We start from the raw sequence: 25,289 nt of genomic DNA, 5'->3' as shown, positions 1-25,289 counted from the left end.
GTGGGGGTAGAGGGAGGACGGCCGACGGGGGTGGGGGCAGAGGGAGGAAAAAATACTTTGTTGAACGATCGCGGAGGGAGCAGAGATCGTCTGGAAAGGCCGACGAGAGGGAGAGCCGAATAACAGGGGGAAGAAGCAACGCGCGTCACGCATGGAAAGCGGATGATTCACAAAATAGGTAGGAAACAACTTTTCCCCGTTTTTGCCTTAGCGAATGAAATGGTGTAATCTCACTTCAATTCAAGTCTTTCTACACTAACGCTATTTTTTAATGAACTAAGTAATGTGGGGGGAATTCATTCCAATTAATTGTGGACTAACCCCCCCTTAAGAGTGTAGCCTTACTCTTTCTCTTGTTTTCTCTCTTTCTTCCTAAATTTTATTGTTTTACATTATAAAGAGTGGGCTTGTTTGTGCGCCTTTGGGTCAAGTGAAAGTGAATTAGATTACACTGTCACTTGACCCGAATGCGTTAGTGCACGCACTGGGCGCTAGTTTAAGTGGATGAAGAACTCGCCCATGAGTAAAATGGGTGAATCAGGATTCCCACCGAAGTCTTGGTGTATCCACTTGAACTCATGTCTCGACTTGCAAAAGTGAATCTCGCTCTCCTCTCAGGGCTCTCGCTTTCGCTTATTATTAATTCAGTTCATTATCAAACATTTTTGTTTAATTATTTTATTTTTTAAAATTAATAAAACAAATGATTTTAAAATTTTTAGAAATATATTATTAATTTCTACTACTAAAAATCTATCTTATGCTATTAAAAAAATATTATATTTATTTATTTATATATTTGTTAATTTTATTACTATATTAAATTAGTGATTTAAGAGTGGTAATTAAAATATTGTTAAAGTCACTTTTGATCAAGTATTTTTTTTATTATTCTATTTTTATAATTAATTAAAATAATTATTTTTAATTTTGTGGAAATATATTATTAATTTATACTTCGTAAAAATCTATCTTAGGTTATTAATAAAATATTAAATTATATTTTTTTATTTTTTTATTATTTTATTTTATAGTAAATTAATGATTTAAGAGTGGTAATTAAAATAATGTTAAAGCAAGCAATTGATCAAGTATTTTTTTAATTTTTATTTTTTTATAATTTATTAAACAAAAATTTTAATTTTTTTGAAAATATATTATTAATTTATACTACATAAAATCTATCTTATGTTATCAATAAAATATTATATTAAATTATATTATATTTATTTATTATATGCTTTATTTTATTACAATATTAAATTAGTGATTTAAGAATTATAATTAAAATATTATTAAATAAACATTTAATCAAGTATTTTTGTTTAATTATTTTATATTTTATAATTAATTAAACTAATAATTTTTAATATTATGGAAATATATTATTAATTTATACTACATAAAAATTATCTTATGTTATAAAATAAAATATTATATTAATTTATTTATTATATTTTTTACTGATATTTTTTTTACTTTATATTTATCTAGTTTTATAATTAATTAAAGCACTGGTTAATTTTTACACATAATTATTGTAGTATTTTAGACTAAAATGCAATCTATCTTGATTTATTAATAAAATATTTAATGTAATTTATTAATATATTTATATATTTTAATATTAGATTAAATTACTTATTATGAAAGTAACCATGTTTGTGTAGGTTAATTATTTTTTTAAGTATATAATTGATTTAAGTATATTATAAAAAGTAACCCAATCTCTTGTTTATACTACATTTTTAATTTTGGGACCAACACATGAAAGTGTTTTCCAATACATTTTACATGTATCACACGAACACCAATAAGTGAATATCTATCACACACACCAATGAGTGATTTAATAGTAGTAATTAAAATATTGTTAACTCAAACATTTTGTTTAATTAACTCATTTTTATAATTAATAAAATCAATGGTTTTAAATTTAGAAGATGAAGATGAAAACGAACTTGTCCACACTAACCCCCATTTCGAAGATGATAATTATGTAGGTGCATGAGATGAAGATGAAGATCAAATTTCTAGTTTGTTGACTAACCCCCCTGAAGTAAAGAATTAAATTGAACTTAAAATGAATTGATTCAACTTCAATTCATCCTTGGGTATTAGTGTAGACGAGTTCAAGTGCACTAGAAAACAGATTCCAGTGTTAGTGCCCCCAAATGAAAAGTATGATATAAACAGGAGAATGAGTAACCTTTTATAATATACTTAAATAGAACATATACCTAAATAAATAATTAACCAAAATAAACATGGTTACTATATTTATAAGTGATTTAACGTGTAGTATTAAAATATGTTACTATCCTAATTAAAAAAAACCATATTATATTACTTAATGATTATAAATTAATACAATAATAACGTATGACTAGAATAAATTATTAAAAATTAATAAAAAAATTAAAAAATAACAAAAGCCCATATAATAAATAAATAAATTATTTTTAATAACATAAGAAATATTTAAACATTAAAATCACTAATTTAATATAATAATAAAAATAAATATAATAATAAAAATAAATATATTTATCAATAACATAATATATATTTTTATGTATTAATAATTAATAATATATTGTCAAAAAATTTAAAACTATTGGTTTATTAAATATATATTTTTAAAATATTTTAATTATGACTATTAAATCATTAATTTAATATCGTAATTATAAAATAAATATATTAAATAAATAAAAATAATTATTTTATAAATAAAAAATATAAATTATTATTCTTATTACGATGGTTTAATTTTTCCTAACTTAGGAAAAATTAAACCATTGTCTTCCTCACGGCACGTGTCGTCTTCATCGGCGACGAGCCAACAGGTAACAGTGATGGCGGCGGGCCACGGCGACGAAGGCGGCGCTCTGACGATACGCCAAGAGTGAGAAGAGTTGGAGGCCGAGAGAGGAGAGAATCTTCGGCCTCCTGTGCTTTGCGACGGAGGTCGAGAGGGAAGAAGGCCGACGAGGGGGGGAGGGCTCGACCTCCCGTACTCTGCGACAGAGGATAAAGTGATGTAATTTAACTTCAATTCAATTTATTCTATACTAACGATATTATTTGATAAACTAAATAATACAGTGAGAATTCATTCCGTGGACCAATCCCCTACGTAATTCACTTTCAATTTCATTTTCCCTTAAACTATTTCGCTTAGACCGGCAGTAACCCTGCTCCCTGCTCCAGGACGCTGTCGACGGAGGAACCTCTGTCCATTCAGGGATTGCGTGACTCTTCACCAGATGGACTCCCACTGACTTGCGACAAGTTTATAGGGATACAATCAAGTACCTGACCTCCTGGCCAAAACGTACAAGTCAACTTGTTTAACAGGGGATCTCCGTATTTTTATCATTTTGCAGAGGTGCGCCGTCGAGGGCTCCGGCTGTCAGAACATCACTCGCTGGTCAAAACAGTTCAGATTGGCACCATCGTTGCAAGGCACCTCATTGTCATGGTTTCTGGGTCAGAAGCCAACCTCCTTTCAAACTCTGGGGGTTGCGTCCATGGTCTCCGGTCAACTGTTCTCTTTCTAACCTAACATTCTCTCATATGTTCATGTCAATGGGGAGTGAAAATGGGAGTTCGAATAGTCTAATCTAATGGTAATATATAGCTCCCACTGCCAAAGGAAAACTGCAACTGATTCCCCCCGCCATGGGTTCACTGAGCTCCAATAACTGTCCCATGGCCTCACTGCACGTTGACGCATATAACACTCCACCACCATCTTCGATCTCTCCTAGTAAAAGTAGCAGGAAAGCCATTAAATGGACACTCCTGTTGCTCAACTGTTCCTTCATGGCAATTGGCACCATCGGGGGGCCACTGTTACTACGGCTCTACTATCTCCACGGTGGAGCTCGCCGGTGGCTCTCGAGCGCCATGCAGAACGGAGGCTTTCCGATCTTGTTCATCCCACTGTTGGTGCTCTATGCACGAGCTCGGGCTCGTGGGGTACCGCCGGGGAAGTTCTTCATTGAACCCAAGCTGATCCTGGCGAGTGCAGTCATTGGTGTCCTACAAGGCCTCTGCAACTTCACCTACGCACTTGGGCTTTCTTACCTACCGGTCTCCACATCTTCACTCCTCTTTGCCACACAATTGGCCTTCACTGCCGTGTTTGCACTACTGATCGTGAAGATAAAGTTCACTGCGTATTCTATCAATTCAGTGATCTTGATGACTCTTGGATCAATTTTGTTGGGGATGAGAACAAACGGGGATCGCCCCGATGGGGTTTCGAGAGGGAAATACTTCCTGGGTTTCTTTGTCACTCTGGGGAGTGCCCTTCTATCTGGCTTAATCTTGCCTAGCATAGAATGGGCTTACTCTTGGGCAAGCAAGAGCATAACCTACACAGTAGTGTTGCAGTTTCAGCTCGGAGTTGCACTCTTTGCAACCATTTTCAGCGGTTTGGGCATGTTGATTAACAATGACTTCAAGGTACTTCATCTCTCTCACTAGCTATGGATTTTCAAAGGATAATCCATTTAACATGAACGTTCTGCAGGTTATTTCACGAGAGGCAAGAGAGTACGAACTCGGCCATGGGATGTACTATTTGGTGATCGTGGCTGCAGCAGTAATCTTTCAGTTCGCCTTCATTGGAAGCTTGGGTGTGATTTTCTGCACTACCTCCCTCTTCAGTGGTATTTTCAGCGCAGTTCTTCTGCCATTTACTGAAATAGCAGCAGTGATCGTCTATCATGAAAAATATACAGGGGAGAAAGGCATGGCTTTGGCTCTTTCTTTGTGGGGTTTTGTCTCTTATTTCTATGGTGAATACAGGATGACTAAAAGGGCGGAAGAAACCTCCTCTCCAGAGCCTCAACTCTTGCCGTCCTCCCAGCCGCAGCCATGACTGCAATATCACAGATTATCTCAAGGTGATCACAGAACCTTTTCTCTTCTACTCCTTCGAAGCTTTTCTCCCCACTGTTTTGGAGCTGTCGACATTGAATCCTATTCAGGATTCATGCTTTAAGATGTCAGAAGAAGATTTACAAGAGCTACATGAATACTCTATCCAGTTTCACTGTAAGTATTATATTATAAACTGTATTTTCATGTTTTCACTCCCATGATTCTTGCTCATAATAAAAGAGAGAGAGAGAGACAGAGAGAGAGAAGAAAAATGAAATGCCTGGTTTATCTCTCAAAGGTAAAGATTGATCTCATATCACCTTCATCTCTCTCTAGTGTTCTAGGCAAGTCTATGAGAAGCTTATGATATGGACTGACTCCCCTAACCAGCATTTACTTATTATCAGGTTTTATTTTTAAGGAAATAAAAAAACACCTCTCTATAAATTGTTATATTTAGAAGAATCACTAAATAAATTTTATTTCTATAAAACCAACTAAATAACAAAACTATTATATTTAACCCCTTCATTAACAAAATCTACTAATATAATATTACTTAATAAGAGAAAGTACCTAAAAAAAACTTATTAAAATATCTGAAATGTAATACTAAAAATTTCATATCTGAAAATTCTATAAACCAATTTTCATATCCAATAAATTCTTAAATGTATAAATAACAAAGAAAAAAACACGAATATTTAGATTAAATCGTACTTAAACTTATAATTTGACCTATTTTTTAATAATTTTTTGCTAAATTTGAGTTACTTATAAATAATCAACGAAGATAATGAAATTTTATTAAAAAGTTACAAGGAAGTAGGCGTACTTTGTTGTTATTTTCTTTGTCAGAAACATACAATAAATTTTGTTAATAGAATTTTAACTGTAAAATTTTTATAATTATTTTTTGATATTTTATGAAGGTTAGTTTAGGCAAATTTATTCAATAAGTAAATGGTGCTAGAGGATTTGGATGGAATTTTAAGAAAATATTTTATTATCTAAAGAATTTTATTTAAATGAAGTTCGATCAGTGGACTTTTAGAGAACAATTTAACGAAGGGATATTATACAATTTTTCATCGACCCAATGAGGTGATTAGGTTTATTTGAACCTGAGACGATTGTGAGTTGAATTTAATAGTGTCATTATGATGTCTTTATGATAATTAAAATGAAAATTTTAAAATATATGGATTGGACCATACTCTTATCCTTATTTGCCATCACATACTAAAAAGAACTCTCACACAATATTGGTTCTCTTCCTTTGGACAAGAAGAACATCTAAAAACTCTAGTTGCTTCGTTCATTGCTCACATCCCTTTTGGAGCCCAATTTCCTACAATCACAAAGACGCGATCTCTTCCAGTCTTGTTATTCTCACTCACCAGGTGTTCAAATCTATTGCTCCTTTCCATAGCATATGTGTTGAAATTATCTATGAATGTGGCCACACTACAAGAAATTTGAATTTTCTCTTTAAATTTTTTCATTGAGAAAAGTATTCTCGGCAACATGTTTTAGCAAGAATTTTCATAGGGAATAACCCGTAGAGTATCAATTGTCTGTAAAAAAATGAATTTCAAAAAATAATTAATCATTTTTTCAATAAAATTATTTCTCCAATAATAAATTTAAATTTATTTTTAAAAGTAATTCTCCACGAAATAATTTCACGAATAATTTTTTAATTATTTTTAAACAATTCAAGGTGAAATAATTTCATCTATAGTTATTTGAGTTCTTTATAAAAAATAAATATTTTATGGAGAAATAATTTCACCAAGATTTGTTTTATAGTGAAATTATTTCTCCATAAAATCTTTATTTTTTATAAACTAAACCTAAACCCTAAACTAAAATTCCTTGTCTCTCTATTTGGTGTAAATACTTCACCAGAGTTAGGCATATCAAATCCACATAATTATATGGCAAAATATACAATTGGGGCAATGAGAGACTTCATAAAAAAGATTTGTTTTATAGTGAAATTATTTCTCCATAAAATCTTAATTTTTTTATAAACTAAACCTAAACCCTAAACTAAAATTCCTTGTCTCTCTATTTAGTGTAAATACTTCACCAGAGTTAGGCATATCAAATCCACATATATGGCAAAATATACAATTGGGGCAATGAGAGACTTCAACAAAAAGATGAACTCCTTAATTTAGTGAGGACAAAATCAATTCAGTGACATAGGTAGAGATGCAGATGTAGAGACATGCTCAATTAGAGTTGAGATAGTTTCTCTCCTTGATCGATTTGGGTAGATTGACCATGATGTGTAAGAGATCCGTAAGTAACTTTGGAAAATTGTAGTGGGACCTGAATATAAGAGATTGTAGGGATGGAGTTGTCTAGAACCATGCATAGGGACGTCCCTCTTTGAATGGATGAGGTGGACGCCACCCTTTGTATAGTTTTTTTTATGGGTGATGTGTCCTATATTACTTCTTGTGCCACCTTCGTATGAGTTTGGTCTTCCTTTGTATTTATGGTCTTTGATGTAGATTAGAATAATGTATCGTCTTGTGCATGTATTTGTGTGTTGATGTATCTTTCTAACTTATCGACGGACACATGCAACGGAAGTTAATCAAGTTGTTTATTTAGCGAAAAATAATAGCACCCATCGGTCAAGATTCCACTAATCAATGTTCCATTCTCACTTGTCGTTCAAACCTAGGTAAGCATGAGTGCAATCATCTCATTGTCTGAAAATTTTCATATAAAGAAGATGAATGTGTCTAGTTGGACCCACAGGCCCCATTAATGCCCCTGGTTGGTATTTTATATCCTGACAGAAAATAAGAAATATTTTTCCTAGGATACACATTTCCAAGAAATTCTATTATTGTGTTACTAGGAAAATACATAGAAAATTATAGAAATTTCCAAGAAAAATTAACCTGTTAGTGCCTTTTTCTAGTTGAGAAACTACATTCTTTATATGAAAAACGAATCGTCACTTCAGTCAAAAGAAACTATAACAGCATTGACACCTCAAGCATATAAAGCAACTTTGAGTAAGTGGCAGTCCAATCAGTTCTTCGTCCCCGAAGTGTAGGCATTTGTATGAGGATATCCAGATTCCAAACGTTTCATCACTCTTCGTTTCCTTCCTTCTTGTCTCTGTTCAGGCTCGCCATGAACAGGATGATGAATCAGTATTCATGCTTATCTGATCGGATGCCTTAATCTTGACTGGAGAATAGATTCCAATCAGTTTCTCCACCTTGAATCAAACTGTAATCGTTCGTGGCCGACAACATTATTAGAGGCAACCCACAACAAAAAGTATGTTTCTGAGTTTGTCTCCAGAATCCTTTTCAGTCTCAAGAGAGCACGTCGAAACAAACTGTTCTAATCTTCCAGTTGCATTATCATGAAACAGCCGTTTACCACTAACGAGGAATTTGGTCGAATACCTGGGCACTGACGAGAAGAGAAGAGATATCCTCCTCATCCACTGGAGAAAGAAGCTCAGGTCAGCAAACATTTGGAAGAAGGTTGATGATTCTATAAGCAAAAAAGGGTTATGAATCTTTAGAGGAGATATTCTATTATAAGGGAGATGATTGAGGTGCTGGGCACTAAAAAAATTTCTTGTAATCAAGGGACGTGGAATAGGCGCGAAGTGACTTGTTTTTCCCAAAAAGCCAGGGAAAGTGAAGAGAAAAAGCTGGTCAAAAAGGCATCTCCACGGGAACCCTAGTCTGGTTTTGGCTATTTTATGAACATTATTTGTTTGTACTAGTGCTCTATAACAAGACATAATAGTGACTTGCACATGTTGTAGAAATTAGGATTACTAAATGGAAAAACGCTTTGGCCAGTATTTTTTTCACAGGTGGAAGTAAACTTCTGCCGGCAGAAAATTTGTCGGGATAGTTTGTTGTCCCGTTTCCACTAGTAGACTTTCTCTCGAGGGGGGTTATTCAACAATGAACTTGAAATGAAGTTAAAATTTTAATTCATCTTAAATGAATTGATTCAACTTCAACTCGTCCTTGGGTCTTAGTGTAGACGAGTTCAAGTGCACTGGAAAACAAATTCCAGTGTTAGTGCCCCAAAATAAAAAAAATGATATAAACAAGAGAATACTTAAATAGAACATATATCTAAACAGATAATTAACCAAAATAAACATGGTTACTACACTTATAAGTGATTTAATGAGTATTAAAATATATTAATAAACTAATTAATGAAAGACTATATTATATTACTTAATTATTATAGTTTATTATAAATTAATATAATAATTATGTGTGACAAGAATAAATTATAAAAAAATTAAAAAATAACATAAGAAAATATAATAAATAAATAAATTATTTTTTAATAAAATAAGATATATTTTAACATTAAAAATCACTAATTTAATATATTAATAAATAATTAGATATAATAAATAAATAAATATATTATTTTATCAATAACATAATATATATTTTTACGTTTTATTAATTAATAGTATATTGCCACAAAATTTAAAACAAGTGGTTTAATTAATTATAGCAATGGGATAATTAAACCAAAAAAATTTATCAAATGTTAACTTTAACATTATTTTAATAATGATTATTAAATCACTAATTTAATACAATAATTAAAAAATGAATATACTAATTAAATAAAAAAATATGGATTATTTTACAAAATAAATATAATGAAGTTATGGCGCTGGATTAATTTTTCCTAACTTAGGAAAACTTAAACTAATGTTGTCTTCCTCACGGCGCCGATGCATTGTCTTCCTCACGGTGCTGATAATGGCGGTCGACAACGGCAGGCCAGCAGGCAACGGCGACGAAGGCAGCGCTCCGACGGTACGTCGAGAGGGAGACCGATAGGTTTTGCGACAAAGGCTCAGCCTCCCGTGCTCTGCGATGGCGGCTTTACGATGGAGGCCGAGAGGGAGAAGATGATGGGGGGAAAACTTGGGGGAGGAAGGCCAAGAAGGGAGAAAAGCCGAAAGGGAGGAGAGCGGAAGAAGCATACGAGAGAGGGAGAAGGGAGAAGAGAGCGGGAGAAAAAAAATTTGGGATAGGAAGGCCAAGAGAGAGGGAGAACATAACGAAATGAGGAAAAAAATTTCATCGGGGGAGGGATAGACGCGTCCCGTGCGATGCTGCGAATGATTTGAAAAATAGGTATGAAACACGATTCCCCGATTTTTGCCTGAGAAGATTAACTGGCATGATTCAAATGAAGAAGCGCTCATTCACCACTAACAACCTAATCAAATGAACGGAATAATGCACAAGTAATTCATCTCTACTTCATTTTGGACTAACACCCCCCTCCCCAGTGAAATTTGAAATTTGTTGGTATAGTTAAAAAACTAAGCGAATTTGAAAAATCAGTGGGCAAGTATTCGAACCATACCAGTGAATTTCTTATTTCGTTGGTAGAGAATCTGAACTTTGCCAGGAATTTCCAATTTTGTTGGCATAGAATTCGAACTATGTCAGCGAAGTCCACATTTTGTTGGCAATGAATTCAAACTATGCCAATGAATTGGGAATTTAGTTGGCATAAAATATGAACTATACCAACGAATTGGGAATTTTTCTAGCATAGGATTCAAACAATGCCAGCAAACATAACAATTCGTTATCGTAAAATTTATGACTTCTTCTAGCAAATTTCTAAATTCACTCACAGAATGTCTAAATTCTTTTGAAAAATTAATTATTTTATTGCAATAATTTTAGATTTTTTGCTGTAGAAAGTATCGTAAAAAATTTATTAATTGTATCTATGTAAATTATACTTTTCCCTATTAAGATAAACATACAAATATAAAAAATATAAAAAATTAATTATACAACTGTGCAAAGAACATGTGCATCTCATCCTAAAGAGCCAACTGCATAGACTTCATCTTCTCCTCATACTCGATTTGTAAAGAGTTTAGCCGCTCTTCAATTACGTGGTAAGACTTGATTCTCACAGTGTACATCCATCAAGTGCTCTTGAGTTTGACTCAATTGCTCTTGAGTATGACTCAGAGTCCCTCAAATTTAACCTGACTCGTCCTCAAGATGTGTTTGAGAATCAAATTGGTTTGATTGATCAATGATTTTTTGAAAGGTTGAAAACTCATTGATTGAGGCTTTGATCCATCAATAGGCTTAGAGAACCTAAAAAATATTATTATTATATATGCTTGATTGGTCATATTTTTTTATTGATCAATCAATATTTTTTGCAGATTTTTGTTAATTGGCAAAAAAAAAAACTAGTTTGATTAAAAACTTATAAATAGGCCTTCAAACTCATTAGATGATTAAAATTTGAGCTTATATTGGAATACCTAACTTCTAAAAGATTGTTTTTTAGCGTTAACTTCATATTTTACCCTTTAGCAAAGAAATATTGTACTCTCTTTGCATTCTATAATTTCATCAAACTCCTATACATCTCATATCTTTTGCTTAAAGTTTTTGAAGCTTAGATCTCACTTAGAGAAGGGCTATTTCTCCACAAGAACGATTGTTAAGTTTGATTTTCTTTTGAATTTTTATACTTTTTTTGGAGGTTCTCTAGTACCTTATATCTAGAACAATTGGCATTCTAGAGCTTGAAATCGAGAAAGGGAGTGCCCATTAGAGCTGGAATCCAGTTGTATTGAAAGTCCTGGGGAGAGATCAATTGCGTAATTCTGGGATTATACTTTGCTTTAAGAGAGCCTGAAATCTCTTTGTATTTTTGGCTAATAGAGCATAGTAGAGAATTTTTCCTAGCAAGGGTTCTTAGGTGGTTACAACCAATAGGGGAACATCGAGAACAAAAAATGTTGTCTCCTAGGATTATGTACATGTGTTTCTTTTGTTATTTGCCCACCTTTATTTTAGCAACATTAAGGTTTGAACTTTAAATCTCAATTCACCCCCCTCTTGGGAAGCCTCCTAGACCAACACAAAAGAGTAACATCAAACAAATTTTTATCAATATAAGTGCGTGAGAAAAAATCTAAATAAGTAATCTATAATATTTACCTCAATATACAAATACCCAACTAATCACAGTTCTTCAATGCAATCATTGAACTTCTCTACCCTCACATCCACATGATTGCAAAGGAAAGGGCCTACTCAATGAGGGAAGAAGGGACTATATATCCTTGATGCTCTCCTTTGTGAATCCCTAAACTCCATAGGCATCTTACAGCCTAGCTCTCTCATGACGCCGTCTACTCTGGAGCCCTTCAACAGGTCTCGTACTCATCTAATGAAGGATGTGGATAGAGACGTGAGTAGACTGGATGTAGAAATGGATGGATATGATGGGGATGAACATGTTGTGGATGGAAAATATGTGGAGGCATCTCCATAAGCTTTAAACTTATACACAAAGTAAATAAATAAACTACAAACAATTGATCACAAATAGAAAATAATTTTTTAGTCTTTAATTCAATGAGTCTATGGGACTCGATAGTCCTGCCCAAGTAGCTCACCATTATGCATCTCCAAACGCATCGACCATCCTCAAAAGGTGCAAGATAGGGGAAGTAGTAGCGTAGGTGGACCGCAAGGCATGATGTAAGAAGATCTACGATTATTCTTAAAATGTCAATAATTCTACTAATAAAAATGACTCAAAAGACTTCAAAATAAAGAGATAGACATAAACTAATGTTGTTGACTATCAAAAATTATTTAGATCCATTGTCGTCTAAATGCATTTCTTTTTCATTTCCTTCCATACATTCATCTTCTCCTTCTTATTCATCTTTTTATTCTTCCTCATACTCGTTTTCTTCCTCATCTCCATTTTCATCATTCTCTACCATGTCAATTGGCATAGTTGTATGTTCAAGCGGAACATCTGACCTTGCCAAGTGTTGAACTTTGTCTTCTACCTCAAGAACATGGAGATTATCACTTAAAAAGTCTTTTTGGGGCATTTGCTTCATTAGATGTGGTTAATGATTTCTCTAACACATCAAATGCATTTCTCACAACCAATTTTTGAACAACAGGGCACATACCACTATTTTTAGGATCATCCATGTAATTTACCTAAATTGGACAATAGGGCACATACCACTATTTTTAGGACCATCCATGTAATTTACCTAAATTGGACAACAAGGCACATACCACTACTTTTAGGATCATCCATGTAATTTACCTATTCTACATGAAACACCAATGAGAAAGGGTCGTAATTGCACTAAGTTCGTGATGTGTTAACACTAGTAAACCAGCTAGCATTCCTAACATCTTGTCTACTATTGTGTACATTAAACCACTTGCCTTTGGGCACATAAATTGAATTATTGCCCAGGTAGCATAGTTCGTTTATATCAATTACAACACCATAGAAGTCAAACTAATTATCCTCAAATATCCCTTTACAATGATGTCGTTGTTTTGAATCATATGGTTTGCCTCAAGGTGCTTGATGTGGATATGCATGCCAATAATCATACAACTTGATTAACTACTACTTGATATTGGACACAAAGGAAGGCAATAGATGTCATTGTTTAATACAAGTTGGCCACAAGCTCCTACATTTTTTACTTGTGACATATAACTTGACATAAGTGATATTACACTTAATAAAAGAAATATTTGAGCTAACACCATCATTATGGACACAAGTAACCTTATGTTTAAACCAAGGGACAAACTCTTCTTCATTCCATTGGTCCAGATTGGTTGTACAATCGATTTGTAATACTTCTTTGTGTTCACTATTTAAGAGACATACTAGATGATTAACAATCGTAAGCTATAATGAATCGTATAAAATAAAATTAAAAAATACTTACAAGAGATATTCTTCAATTTATTCGCAATAGTTCAATACAACCCACAACAATATTTGGTACAACTTTGGGTCAAGTATCAATTCAGTTCTTCCACTCGCTTGCAGGCAGTGTGTGAAAAAACAAATATTTTATCCTTGAGGCTAGTGACATCTCCATCATAATTTCGTTCTACCTAATTAAATCTTGTTCCAACCCCATCTAAGTACATAGAGCAGCACGTCAAAGCTACGTTATCAATCTACACCTCAACATTTGAATATTTTGGATGTGCTTTATTCCGTAACGATGTTTTCAACTCTCAAAGAAACCTTTCAATGGGGTACATCCACTGATTTCATACTGGACCGCAAAGTATTGCTTTGTGAGGTAGATGAACTGCCAGATGGACCACCACATCAAAATATGAGAGTAGGAATAACTTTTATAGCTTACGTAAGATCATCATAATGTTTTCTTGAGTTCTTTTCTAACTTCATTATTCACTTGAGTTCTGACTCCAACTCGCTCATTCAGGACTTTTTTAGATTTTATGGTTGCATGCTTAGAAGGTTTAGGGTTTGAGAGAAGAAGGAAGGAGAATTTTAAATTTCTAGAAAAGAAAAGAAAAATCACCAACTTATTGTAATATGAGTACATGAGCCCCTATTTATAATAGAGGAAAATATTAGAGTCCAATTATAATTAAACTACCCTTGTCCCAATTACACCCAAAGTCTAACATCTAAAGATAAGTCCTAACATAATAAAACAAATGAACATAAATAGAAGACTAACATAACTAAAACACATTTTAATTGAAACTCTTTTATGAACCCTCCCCTCATAATAATTCTGGCTATGTAGAACTCCTTATTGTGAGAGTCATGTAAGACTCTTCCATATTTATTCCTCCAAATTCTCCCTTAAGTTGGAGTTTATAACTTCAACTTGCGATGAAAAGGATTTTTGGTCTTCAATTTTCTTTTGTTGAAACAAAAATCTTCACAGATGCAATTCTTCATAGATGCAAAAACTTCATCTTTTGTGTTTCTCCTTTATTGAATATTTTGATTACATAAAAATTACCACAACATGTGGAATAAAATACATATTTCTTGTACTTCTTCTTCTACTTCTCCCCCTCAAACTGGAAGATATCGGTGTAAGCCCAGCATGAAAAAAATATAATTGTATTTATTATCTCCTTCATCGAGGTATCGCAAGGATAAGAACTCAACTGGCCACAAACTCTCATAAATAAGATGGGTGATATATGTATAAAAAAAGGTTGAAACCAACCTGATAGGATTTCAAACAAAAGTAGTGATTATAATCTCGAAAAAAGATAACGCTTGTCACTCAAAGGACAATGATAAAAACCCACTTAAGGGTACTCATAAAAAAGTTTCAATGGACTTAAAACACCCATATGTATTTAAAAAGAGAAACCAACTAAAGCAAGGCACAAGAGGTTGGCCAAAAGGGGTATGCGAGAGTCAAAAAAGGACGGTGGGAGAAAGGTATCTGATAAAAGACATATGTGGGGAATGTAACAAAGGAAAAATAACCACCGCGAGAATAAGAAGGAGATTGTAACGATAGAAAAATAACTTAAATTTTTTTACCAAGTATGACCTCAAGATAATTTCATGATGGTGAGCAAATTTTTTTAGAGTTGACAATGCATAAGATATACAACCAAGTAACAAAAACACAAAACCTAAAAACAATATTGACTATGGAAACTCTGATAATTGAATAACTTAATTTAAAAGTTTTTGTTTCCAAATGGATCAATTCATATGAGGAAAGTTTCTAATCAAATACTCAATAAATTCCTATCTGGAATACTTTCTAGATTCTTCATAATAAATAAAAAAAGAAGAAGCTAAAACAAGATAAGACTTTTCAGCATTTTCCTAAATTAGACTTTACAAAGAAAAGAGATTTTTGGGATCAAAGAAGCTTAAAAATGATAGTGTTGAAGTCAAACCAAAAATATCTAATTATGCGACAAATTTGGCTAAAAAACTTGGATTTTAGGGGGAAAAAAAGGAAACTCAATTCACATCAATGCCTCGAGATTTAAAAGGAGAGAAAATAGGGAAAAAATAAATTTTCGACAAAACTGATCTTTGGTACTTACCATATCAATATCTCCCAAAATATTGTTCAGAATAACAAAAGGTATGTTGATTAAGAAACTCGAAGAGCTTTAAATGGATTCTCAATTTGACACAAAAAGATTCATTCTTGAATCTTTTATGACCTATTGATTCTATTTGTTTTGTAGCTTAACCCTTGCCAACTCCAATGTGAATATCTCCTTAAATATAGATCAGATTGACATGAAATTTTTTCCTTCTGAACTTGGATTTTAATAACTTTAATCCATATATAACTACTATTCCAAAAATATACTTATTTTGAGATAAAAATCTAATATATTGCAGACTTTGTAATGTGGTTGAACTGGGTACTCTTTCTTCTTTAGCCATCATGACCATTGACTCTTCTGAGATCGATATCTCCCACTACAAAAATTAGACTGAAAAATAGAATATGTAATAATATATATATATATTTCTTTTGATATATAATTCTTCACATAAAGTCTCGTTCTTTATGACATAAAATAGTTCAAAAGTTGAAGATTTTTGTTGTTTCTTGTACCTCTCGTGCAATCTGACCTTGCTGCTTCAAATCTCGATTTTACTTTGTAGGAAACTCTGATGACAAAAATTCTTTTTTATTTAAAAATTAAACTCGAAGATATTCCATAAATATATAATTTTCTATACGAAAAGCTCATTATAGACGTGCAAGTGCTAAGAAAATAATGGATATAGGGACTAGAAGGAGAAAAAAAAGAGAGAATATAAACCTAAACTACTAGAGATGATAGATTAGAAAAGGAAGTCATTATCTTTGTGGGTTGACCAAGTCAACTCACAGAACGTTCTCTAATACCATGTTGAATTTTTGGAAAAGATAATACTTCAGCAACTTATTGTAATCTGAGTACATGAGCCCCTATTTATAATAGAGGAAAGTTGTAGTCTAATTACAATTAAACTATCCTTGTCCCAATTACATCCAAAGCCTAATACTTAAAGATAAATCCTAAAATAATTAAAAAAGTGAACATAAATAGAAGACTAATATATCTGAAAACACCTTTTAACTGGAACTCTTCCGTGAGACCTCCTTCCATAATAATTCTAAGCTTTGTAAGACTTCTTATTGTGACAGTCATGTAATACTCCTCCACATCTGCTCTTCAATGGAGAAGAAGAAGAGAAGAGAGAAATTTGGAAAAGAGAGAGCTTTTGAGGCAAGAGAGTGACGTGGAAGATAGGAAATTTTGAGCACATCTAGTGCCCTCCCCCTTGCTTCTTATTTATAGTTTGTGATGGGTAAAACCTTGACACATTATTTAAAGAAATAACTTAAGTTGTTACAAAATTACATCCCATGTCACTTAGTCACTTAATTAAATAGGTATTCCACTATCTCCTTCAACACCCTCCTCAAGTTGGTAAGAAAACATATACAATTCCCAACTTGGAATACATCTATGATAGAGTTTTGTAGCAGATGACCTTGTTAAAGATGTTTGCTAGTTGATTCTTGGATGGGATGTACTGCATGGATATCACACTGATTTGTAACTTTTCAAGAACAAAGTGACAATCTATATCAATATATTTTATACTTTCATGAAACACTGGTTGGTTGCAATGTGAACAACAACTTAATTGTCACAATGGAGCTACATGGGTTTAGGTATAAAATCCTTACTTAGTCATTAAGGATTTGAGCCACAATAGCTCACTTACTACATGTGCCATAGACATGTACTCATCTTATGCACTTGACCTTACCACAATATTTTGTTTCTTGCTTCTCCATGTGACTAAATTTACTCCAACAATTATACAGTAGCCGGAGGTGGATTTCCTATCATTTGGAGAATTAGCTCAGTTTACATCTGCAAAGCCCTCACTATTGATATGTCTATGTCATTTAAATAACAACTCTTATCCTAGGTTTTTCTTTAAGTATGGGAAAATCCTCTCCAATGCTATCCAATGAGATTGTTGAGGTTGATGCATGAATTAACACTTATTGGATAAGTTATATCTGATCTAGTACCCACGAGATAGATAAATTTTCTAACTAACCATTGGAAGCACCATCTTCAACATCACTTTCTGCACAAAGTTTAATATTTGGCTCCATAGGTGTATCAGTCGAGTTACACCCAAGCATTCCTATTACTTGAAATAGATTAAAACCTATTTTCTTTGTAACAAAACTATGTCATGACTGGATTTGTGGAATTTTATGCACAAAAAGTATTTGCGAAGCCCTAAGTTTTTTCTTTAAAACTTCCTTTTTAAGTCCTCCTTGACTTGTTGAATACCACTAGTGTCAGTACCTGTAAAAACATTGTCATCAAGATACATAGTCATGAGAATTTGCCCTTAGTGTTTTTGGTGAATATTGAATAATCACTTTGACACCTTTGGAACCCATGTTGAGTAACAACCATGGTGAACTTATCAAACCAGACATGCGGAGATTGTTTAAGCCCATAGATGGGCTTTTCTAATCGACAAACCTTGTCCCCCTCAACCACATAACCTGGTGGTAGACTCATATAGACCTCCTTTTCTAGGTCGCCATATAAAAAGGCATTCTTAACATCCAATTGATACAAGGCCCATTTAAAATTAGTCGCAAGAAGGACAAGAACTTGATTGGAATTCCTCTTGGCCACCAAAGAGAATGTCTCATCATAATCAATGCCATATGATTACATATAACCCTTAGCAACTAACCTTGATTGATAGCTGGCTACTAGCCTATCTCGATTATACTTTAGTGTAAACACCTACTTCTTTCTTGGTGGCGGGGAGAGAGGTCAAATCCTAGGTGGAATTCTTATACATGGCTTGGATATGTTTATCTATGACTTCTTTCCACCTTGGATCTTTTGAGTCCTCTTCATAACTGGTAGGAATATGAGAATATGATACAATAGACAAAACTGAAACACAACATTGAAGAAAACTGATGGAAGGAAACATAATTGGAGATGGAATGTGAAGTGGGTGGTGGATGAGTAGTAGTGGTTCGTGGTTCTTTTCAAAGGGCGATAGGTCGAATCTCATTTGGTAGACCAAATGCAATTGGAGAAGATGGAGGAGAACTTACCTCAGGAGCATAAGGAGATTGCATAGGTGAGAGGTCGGTAGAAGGTGAGAGATAGTACTCATGTGGTTGTTCATCTTGTGGAAGGTGGTGATCAACGAACATATTGTGCTTAGATATACCTCTAGAAGGTGTAAAACCAGGAGGAGAACTAGCCAAGAAGTATGACTGGTCTTGGAAGAATGTGACAATAGTGGAAACAAAAGTTTTCTTTGGGATTAGTGATTAACATGCATACCCTTTCTAAGTTTTTGAGTACCCCAAGAAAATACACTTAATGGCCCTAGGAAAGAATTTATTTTGAAGCAGCGCTATATTATGAACAAAGGAGGTACACCCAATCACATGTGGTCACAGTGGAAAATGGCGATACATCATCAAATAATTTAGAGAAAGGTGTCTAACCATATAGGACACTAGAGGGCATCCAAATAATTGAAAATTTGTGGGACATTCATAGAGAGCATGATAGTTCGGCCAACTTCAACCAAACATATATTTTTCTTTTAGACACATCATTTTGTTGTGGGGTGGTGTAAACACATGGAGACTGATGACAATACCCTTTTTTTACTTAAAGTTTGAAACTAAAAGGATAAAAACTCCTTTGCATTATCACTGGAAGGTCTGAATCATTGTATGAAATTGAGTCTCAACCATAGCACAAAAGTTGTCAAAGATAGATAATACTGCTGACATATCTTTCATTAAATATAACCATGTAACCCGTGTATGGTCATCCATGAAAATCATAAAATACTTAGTTTGAGAAATATTTGGGACATTAACTAGTCCCCACACATAGTAATGAATTAAAGCAAATGGACTAGAAACAATTGTTTTGTCTGGGCTGAAACATAGACCACTAGTGTTTTCCAAACTCACAAAATTCACATGATAATGTAGAAAGATAACCAAAGGAAGGAACTAAAAACTTCAAATTTGGTAGAGAAGGATGGTCCAGCCGATTGTGTCATTTGTTTGCGTCAGTGTTTAAAACTGTTATATCTATCAAGCTTGGGGTATCCATAAAATAAAGACCTCCTCTCTCATAGCCTCAACCAATCACGCGCTTTTTCTCGATGCCCTAAAAAACACAATGAGATAGAAACGGTAACAAAGAAATTAAGTCATTTTTTTAGTTGATTGATAGACATCATGCAATCATGTTTTCTCTCTCTCATTTCCCCATATTCTCTGTAAAATTGAGGTGCAAAATCTGCTTATAAAGCCAATCTCTGACGTTCTTAAATATAGTAGGGCATTGAAAGGGGTCTTTGGTCCTTTTATAAATTTTCCTAAAAAGTCAAAGGAAATTTTCAAAAAAAGTTGGATTGAGAGTTGAGATTTCCCTTGTGACAATCTTGGCTACTTTTATTGGAATGGGCTTGACTGATCAAACATTTAAACATTGTTGTATGTTTTTGCTTCATGAGCTTGTTCAAATATGCTACTCCTCTAAAAATCTGAATGTTGTCATGTTTTTGTTTTGTGGGCTTGTTCACATATTCGACTGTTTCAAATAGCTCGTTGCATTCCAACTCTTCCAACTATGTGCCTTCATCCAAATATTTTTGTTTTTCCAATATTTCATTTTCACCAGGGACTGCTTTTCCTTGGTTGAACAGTGCCTTCATTCGACAATATGATTTCAAGGTGCTTTTTATATCTTTGTATTGTTCAAATGTTGACCTTACTTGAAAAACATTCTTTTCAAAGAACTTTCTCTTTCTTCATTTAGTTTCAGCAACGCTTGTGTTCGATTGGTCTTCTTTTCTACAAACTCTATGTTTCTCCACTTTGTTTAAACAATGGCTATGGTTAAACAATCTTCATTTTTGGGAGCTTTATATTTCTTCATTTTATTCCAACGATCTTTTCTTTTAGGGGCTTATGTCTTTCACAACTCTTTGATCATCCTCATGTTCAATCATTCATTTCTTAAGCAACATTCTTGCCGATGCATTTTGTTTCAATAACCTCTTTATTTGAACAATCTTCTAAGGTTCTTGTCTTTGTTTGCGAGCCTTGTTCAAATAGTCTATGCATTCAAACATTGACACTATTACCTTTTCTTGTATTTTAGTTCGATATTTTTTGTCATAAACCAACAATAACTACTATTTGAGCAATATATATTTGCACACAGTTCATCAAAATGCTTTAAAAAAGAAGTGAGAATCTCTAATGATTTGTTCTTGAGGTATCTTTGAATAAGGAAACAACAATATATATATTTCCCAGTAATTTAATGATTTCCTTGGTTTTTGCTAGCTTATTTCCTTCCAATGGGAACTACCATTTCAACCTCATTTAATGGAACGCTTGGAAAAAAATAAAAAATCTAAGAGCTCCAATTCTCCAACTGTATTTCTTTCAGGATTTCTGGTTCACTTCAACTGGTAATTAAAGAGAGTGCTTTCAGGTTCTCGTTCAAAAATCTTTTCACTTGAATCCAAAAATCTATTTGCCGGTTACGATTTTTTGTTTGTACTTCTTTCGTAAGCAACAAGTTCACCAGAATCAAAATCCAATCAGATTAATAACCAGCACCGAATCGACAACTGGAGGAGGCATGCAAGCATGGCCGACGATTAGTTTTTTCTACTTTAAGAATGGCAAACGAAAGGTTGGCAGGAACTGGTTTGTCTCTGTCGCCCGCCATGCACAAGGCCCTTTCTTCTCCAATAGCTAGCTGTAATGGAAGTCAATCATGCAACGAAGAACTTCTTGTAAAGTGTGCGTCGTTTCATTCTATTTTCCTCGTCTTCCTTCACCGAACCGTCTTTTCTCACTGTAAATTATATTTTCCGGCCGACCTTGTTGTTTATTTTACTGTTATGGATCGGATAACAGCCATTATTTTACGCGAAAGAATCCGATGAGTCAAGTTGTCAAGAACAAACTTTTATCCGTTGCTGGATTCTGAGCTCTTTCGAGTTATGGCTCCTCCTTTTCCATGCTCGAAAGAGACTCTATATTCTCTCTGAAGAGACTACCTCCTTGCACTCCTTATCTCAGTATCTGATAAAAACTCATAATTCTCAAACCATCAAGGGGTTTTGAAGTTTCGGTGAGCTGAGCATCTGAAAGACATGCTTCACCTTTCCTGTTTCTGAGTTTGCTCTGCCAAACGCAAGAAAATGTTGCTACTGTGAAGGATAACAGGCCGTGACAGAAGTCGGAAGACTAGTTCTTATTACCGAATTGAATTTTTTCATAGTATCATGTAAATCCAGTTTCTCACATGTTGTTGAATTAGATTTATCATTTCCTTCGAAAACTTGTTGGTGCTAACAAACTTTATATGTAGTATGTATTATCTCACCTGCGTGTTGCCAATATTTTCACCAAAAGTATTTTATGTCTTTTTTATTTTTATTTTTTTGCTCCAAGTTTCATGTCTGTTCCAATCTAACGCTCAACTTGCAATACCAGTTCCTAGTACAGGAATCAGAGGCAGAAGACCAGTTCGCGGAGTTTCTTCTAGAAGCATCAACCGTCCGATACGCTTCCTTTATATGGGCCAATATGAAGTGTTTGGAAAGAAAAACGTTTATTTAAGAAGGGCCCAGCCCAATAAAGTAAAAGCAAAGCATTGTACTAGATGGCCCACGATCCATATTTACGGTATGTTCTGGTACTGATTGAAAAGTTTTTATTTATCAGTTGATTTTCATCAGATATTGTTGTACTACGGCCCACGGCCCATGGGCTACGATCAGAAGCAAGTCACACGTACACATGTGGGTCATTATTGTAATTATTTATTACAGCTCCAATGCGCCGAACAGCAGTAACCCTTCGGTTGAGAACTCGATTCGTACGAGGAACAACCAAAAGTAAAAAAAAAAAAAAAAAAAAAAAGAGATTAAAAATGAAAGAAGGGAAAGAAATATCAAATACCATATGTGTGTGGGAGAAAGGAGAAAAAACACACGCAGATATCTTGGAATCGAAGGAAAACAGGATGAAGAAGAAGAAGAAGAAGAGCTGAAAATGGCCCTTAAAGGGTGGCGTGGGAGAAGCAGATGAGCGATTTTTGTACCGATTATGTCTGTAAATGGTAATTAATTTGAGGGAAGATTTGGTTCTGTTTTCTCTGGTTTTTGCTGAGTTCTGTAAGAGCTAAAGGAGACTGTAGAGTGGACAATTAGGTTGTGGCAACGCAGTAGGATTCTAGAATGATGAAAGTCCTCCTGGGCTCCTTGCAGGAGGTGTTTACGGTAAAGGCGGGGAGCTGGTTTTTGGTAAGCAGGAGTTGCTTATTCGATGGCAGGAGGTTACTGGTGTGATTTTGATGTGGGGACGATAACTGTAGCGTCGCCGTTGACTGTCGTGTACTCCTCTTCCAGCTGCACTCGTATGTGTTAAAAGCCTTCGACTGGAGTAGAGTCGGAAGTGGAGGCGGAGGCGGAGCGGCTAGTCTGAGAGGTTCTACGGACGGCTTATCATCCGTTTTTATCTTCTTCTCGCTGGACCACGGGTTTGGATTCCTGAATGATATGCCATCGATGAGCCTATAATTCGTCACTGACCTGTGCACCTTCATTTCCAGTAGGTACTGTTTGTCGACCATCGGTTCTCGAACGATCTCCTCTTCTGCTTCTTTTTGTTGGAGTTGTTGATGTTCCCCTGCTTTATCTTTTTCTTGTTGAGTCTGTTCACAAGGTGTTATTTCATCTTGTTTTTCTCCGTCTTCTGCTGGTCGTGTCTCTCTTTTTTCCGGAGGTTTAATAAGAGTGAGAAGAAGTCGACCATCTTGGCGCTCTGCATGGAGGCAATTTTGAGTTGGAAGGGGGACAGCCTCGAGAACGAGCCGGCCGTCTTTTCGGTGTGGTCGCATGTGGATGCGGGGACCGTCAGGGCGAGAGATGGAGGACAGTGGCGGAGGGAAGGAACGAGGTGGACATCTCCGGCTAGTCGGAGCAGAGAAACTGTACTTCGTCACAGGGATTTCGTTTTCCAACACTTTTCCTCCTGTCACAGCCTGCGGCTGCTCTTCTTCTTCTTCTTCTGAAGACGAGTAACTGTCGAAATTGGAGGAGAACCCGTCCGACCCTGTCTCGGACCCGAGGTTCTCCGTGCATGTCTCCAGGCTTTTCTTGCTCAGCGAGCTGGAGGATCGCTTTGCAAGAGGAGGAAGATAGGGAGGAAGATTTAAGGGATTGGAATCCTTCTCCTTCTGAGCAAGGATGGAGCTCCAGATATCGAACTGTGCAGGCTGTTCGAGGTCCTTCCGCCGGCGCTCTTCATACTCTTGCTCCGATGAAGATCCGGATGATGAATCAGAAGTTCTGTTGCCGTAGGTGGAAAACTCCTCCGTGGAGGGGACCTTCTTCAGGGTCTGATCAGCCAGCCACTTCTTGGAAGACATGTCAGCCGAGAAAGTCCGCCTTAGAGACGGCCTCGTCAGCTTGTCGGAGGTTCGAAGAATGGACCCGATTCCCTGCTTCTCGGTGATCTTCCTTTCTTCCTCGATGGCTGACGAACGGATTCTCTTGCTGACGGCCGACATGGCGGAAAAGATTCTCACTGCAAAGCAGAGAGAAATCTGTCTTCACAAAGCTGAACAATAGCTATAAACGTCTTAGAGAGAGCTTTTAGCCCTCTCTCGTCCCTCCGCGGCCACAAAGCAAATTAGCAGAGAGTACTCCAACTTAAAAGTGGTGATCGAAGTGGACAAAATTAGGAAAGATCACCTGAGGACGAAGGAAGAAGGGGACTTGCTCTAAATTATTACCCCAAAACGAGGACAGAGGAAGAGAGAACAAGAATCACGAGTTGGGTCTTCGGGCGTTTAAATTTTACCTCAAACAACAATCACCAAACAAGCAGAAGCGACGACGCAAGGAGTGAGAGCTGAGAATTCGCCCTCTCTCTCTCTCTCTCTACTTGATGTGGATATGATGATATATGAGGAAGAAGAGCCAGTGGCGGATAACTAAGGAAGGCAAGAAGGCAGCATTTTATAGTGCCAAAAAAGCCACCTCCGGCGGTCCCACCCGCCCTGCTCTCGTCAATTCCATCGCAAGGAGAAAAACCCCGATTTCTTTTCGGTCTTAATAACCATTGGAATGGAATGCTTAAGGCTGAAGCAGCAGGAGGTGAAGGGGGGACCCTGCGCAGACCGCGCTCCATGATTGGGCTATCCTGCCGATCAACTTTTCGACAGAATGTCTGAGAGAGCGGAATCGCCATGGCCCATCAGATAGAATTAGATATAGTATTCCGCGATCGAACAAACTTGTGCGTCATGCTTTGGAGGGGAAAAAGGCAGTGATGTTGATCAAATCAAAGCAAAGCAAGCGAAATGCCCTTTGCCATTGTTCAGGCTTCAGGTTTCAGTGTTCAGACACAGGAACGATCGATAGTAATTGAAGTCCCAAAGTAG

General features: G+C 35.1%; 2 protein-coding genes across 3 annotated transcripts; one reads left to right on the top strand and one right to left on the bottom strand.

The window, feature by feature from the left end:
* The first annotated feature begins 3,683 nt into the window (after positions 1-3,683).
* On the top strand, positions 3,684-5,117 carry LOC137950719 (purine permease 3-like). The gene is made up of 2 exons (XM_068797325.1): positions 3,684-4,473; positions 4,541-5,117. Exons 1-2 carry the CDS (start codon positions 3,685-3,687, stop codon positions 4,889-4,891), a joined length of 1,140 nt encoding a protein of 379 aa, XP_068653426.1. The 5' UTR covers position 3,684; the 3' UTR covers positions 4,892-5,117.
* Positions 5,118-22,595: 17,478 nt separating this feature from the next.
* On the bottom strand, positions 22,596-24,782 carry LOC137950467 (protein FAF-like, chloroplastic). Of its 2 annotated transcripts, none has more exons than XM_068796946.1 (2): positions 24,598-24,782; positions 22,596-24,430 (listed from the first exon to the last, which is right to left on the bottom strand). In XM_068796946.1, exon 2 carries the CDS (start codon positions 24,411-24,413, stop codon positions 23,049-23,051), a length of 1,365 nt encoding a protein of 454 aa, XP_068653047.1. In that variant the 5' UTR covers positions 24,414-24,430; positions 24,598-24,782; the 3' UTR covers positions 22,596-23,048. The 2 variants fall into 2 exon arrangements, with proteins under 2 accessions (XP_068653047.1, XP_068653048.1); XM_068796947.1 differs by having other exon boundaries at positions 24,707-24,773.
* Between the last annotated feature and the right edge of the window lie 507 nt (positions 24,783-25,289).

Source organism: Aristolochia californica, unplaced genomic scaffold, assembly GCF_029961685.1.
Source record: "Aristolochia californica isolate CCGP_79_NKW_82.1479 unplaced genomic scaffold, dmAriCali1.0.hap1 SCAF_14, whole genome shotgun sequence".
NCBI classification, from domain to species: domain Eukaryota; kingdom Viridiplantae; phylum Streptophyta; class Magnoliopsida; order Piperales; family Aristolochiaceae; genus Aristolochia; species Aristolochia californica.
Note: the sequence above shows the minus strand (reverse complement) of the source record. Positions and strands in the feature narration are given on the sequence as shown.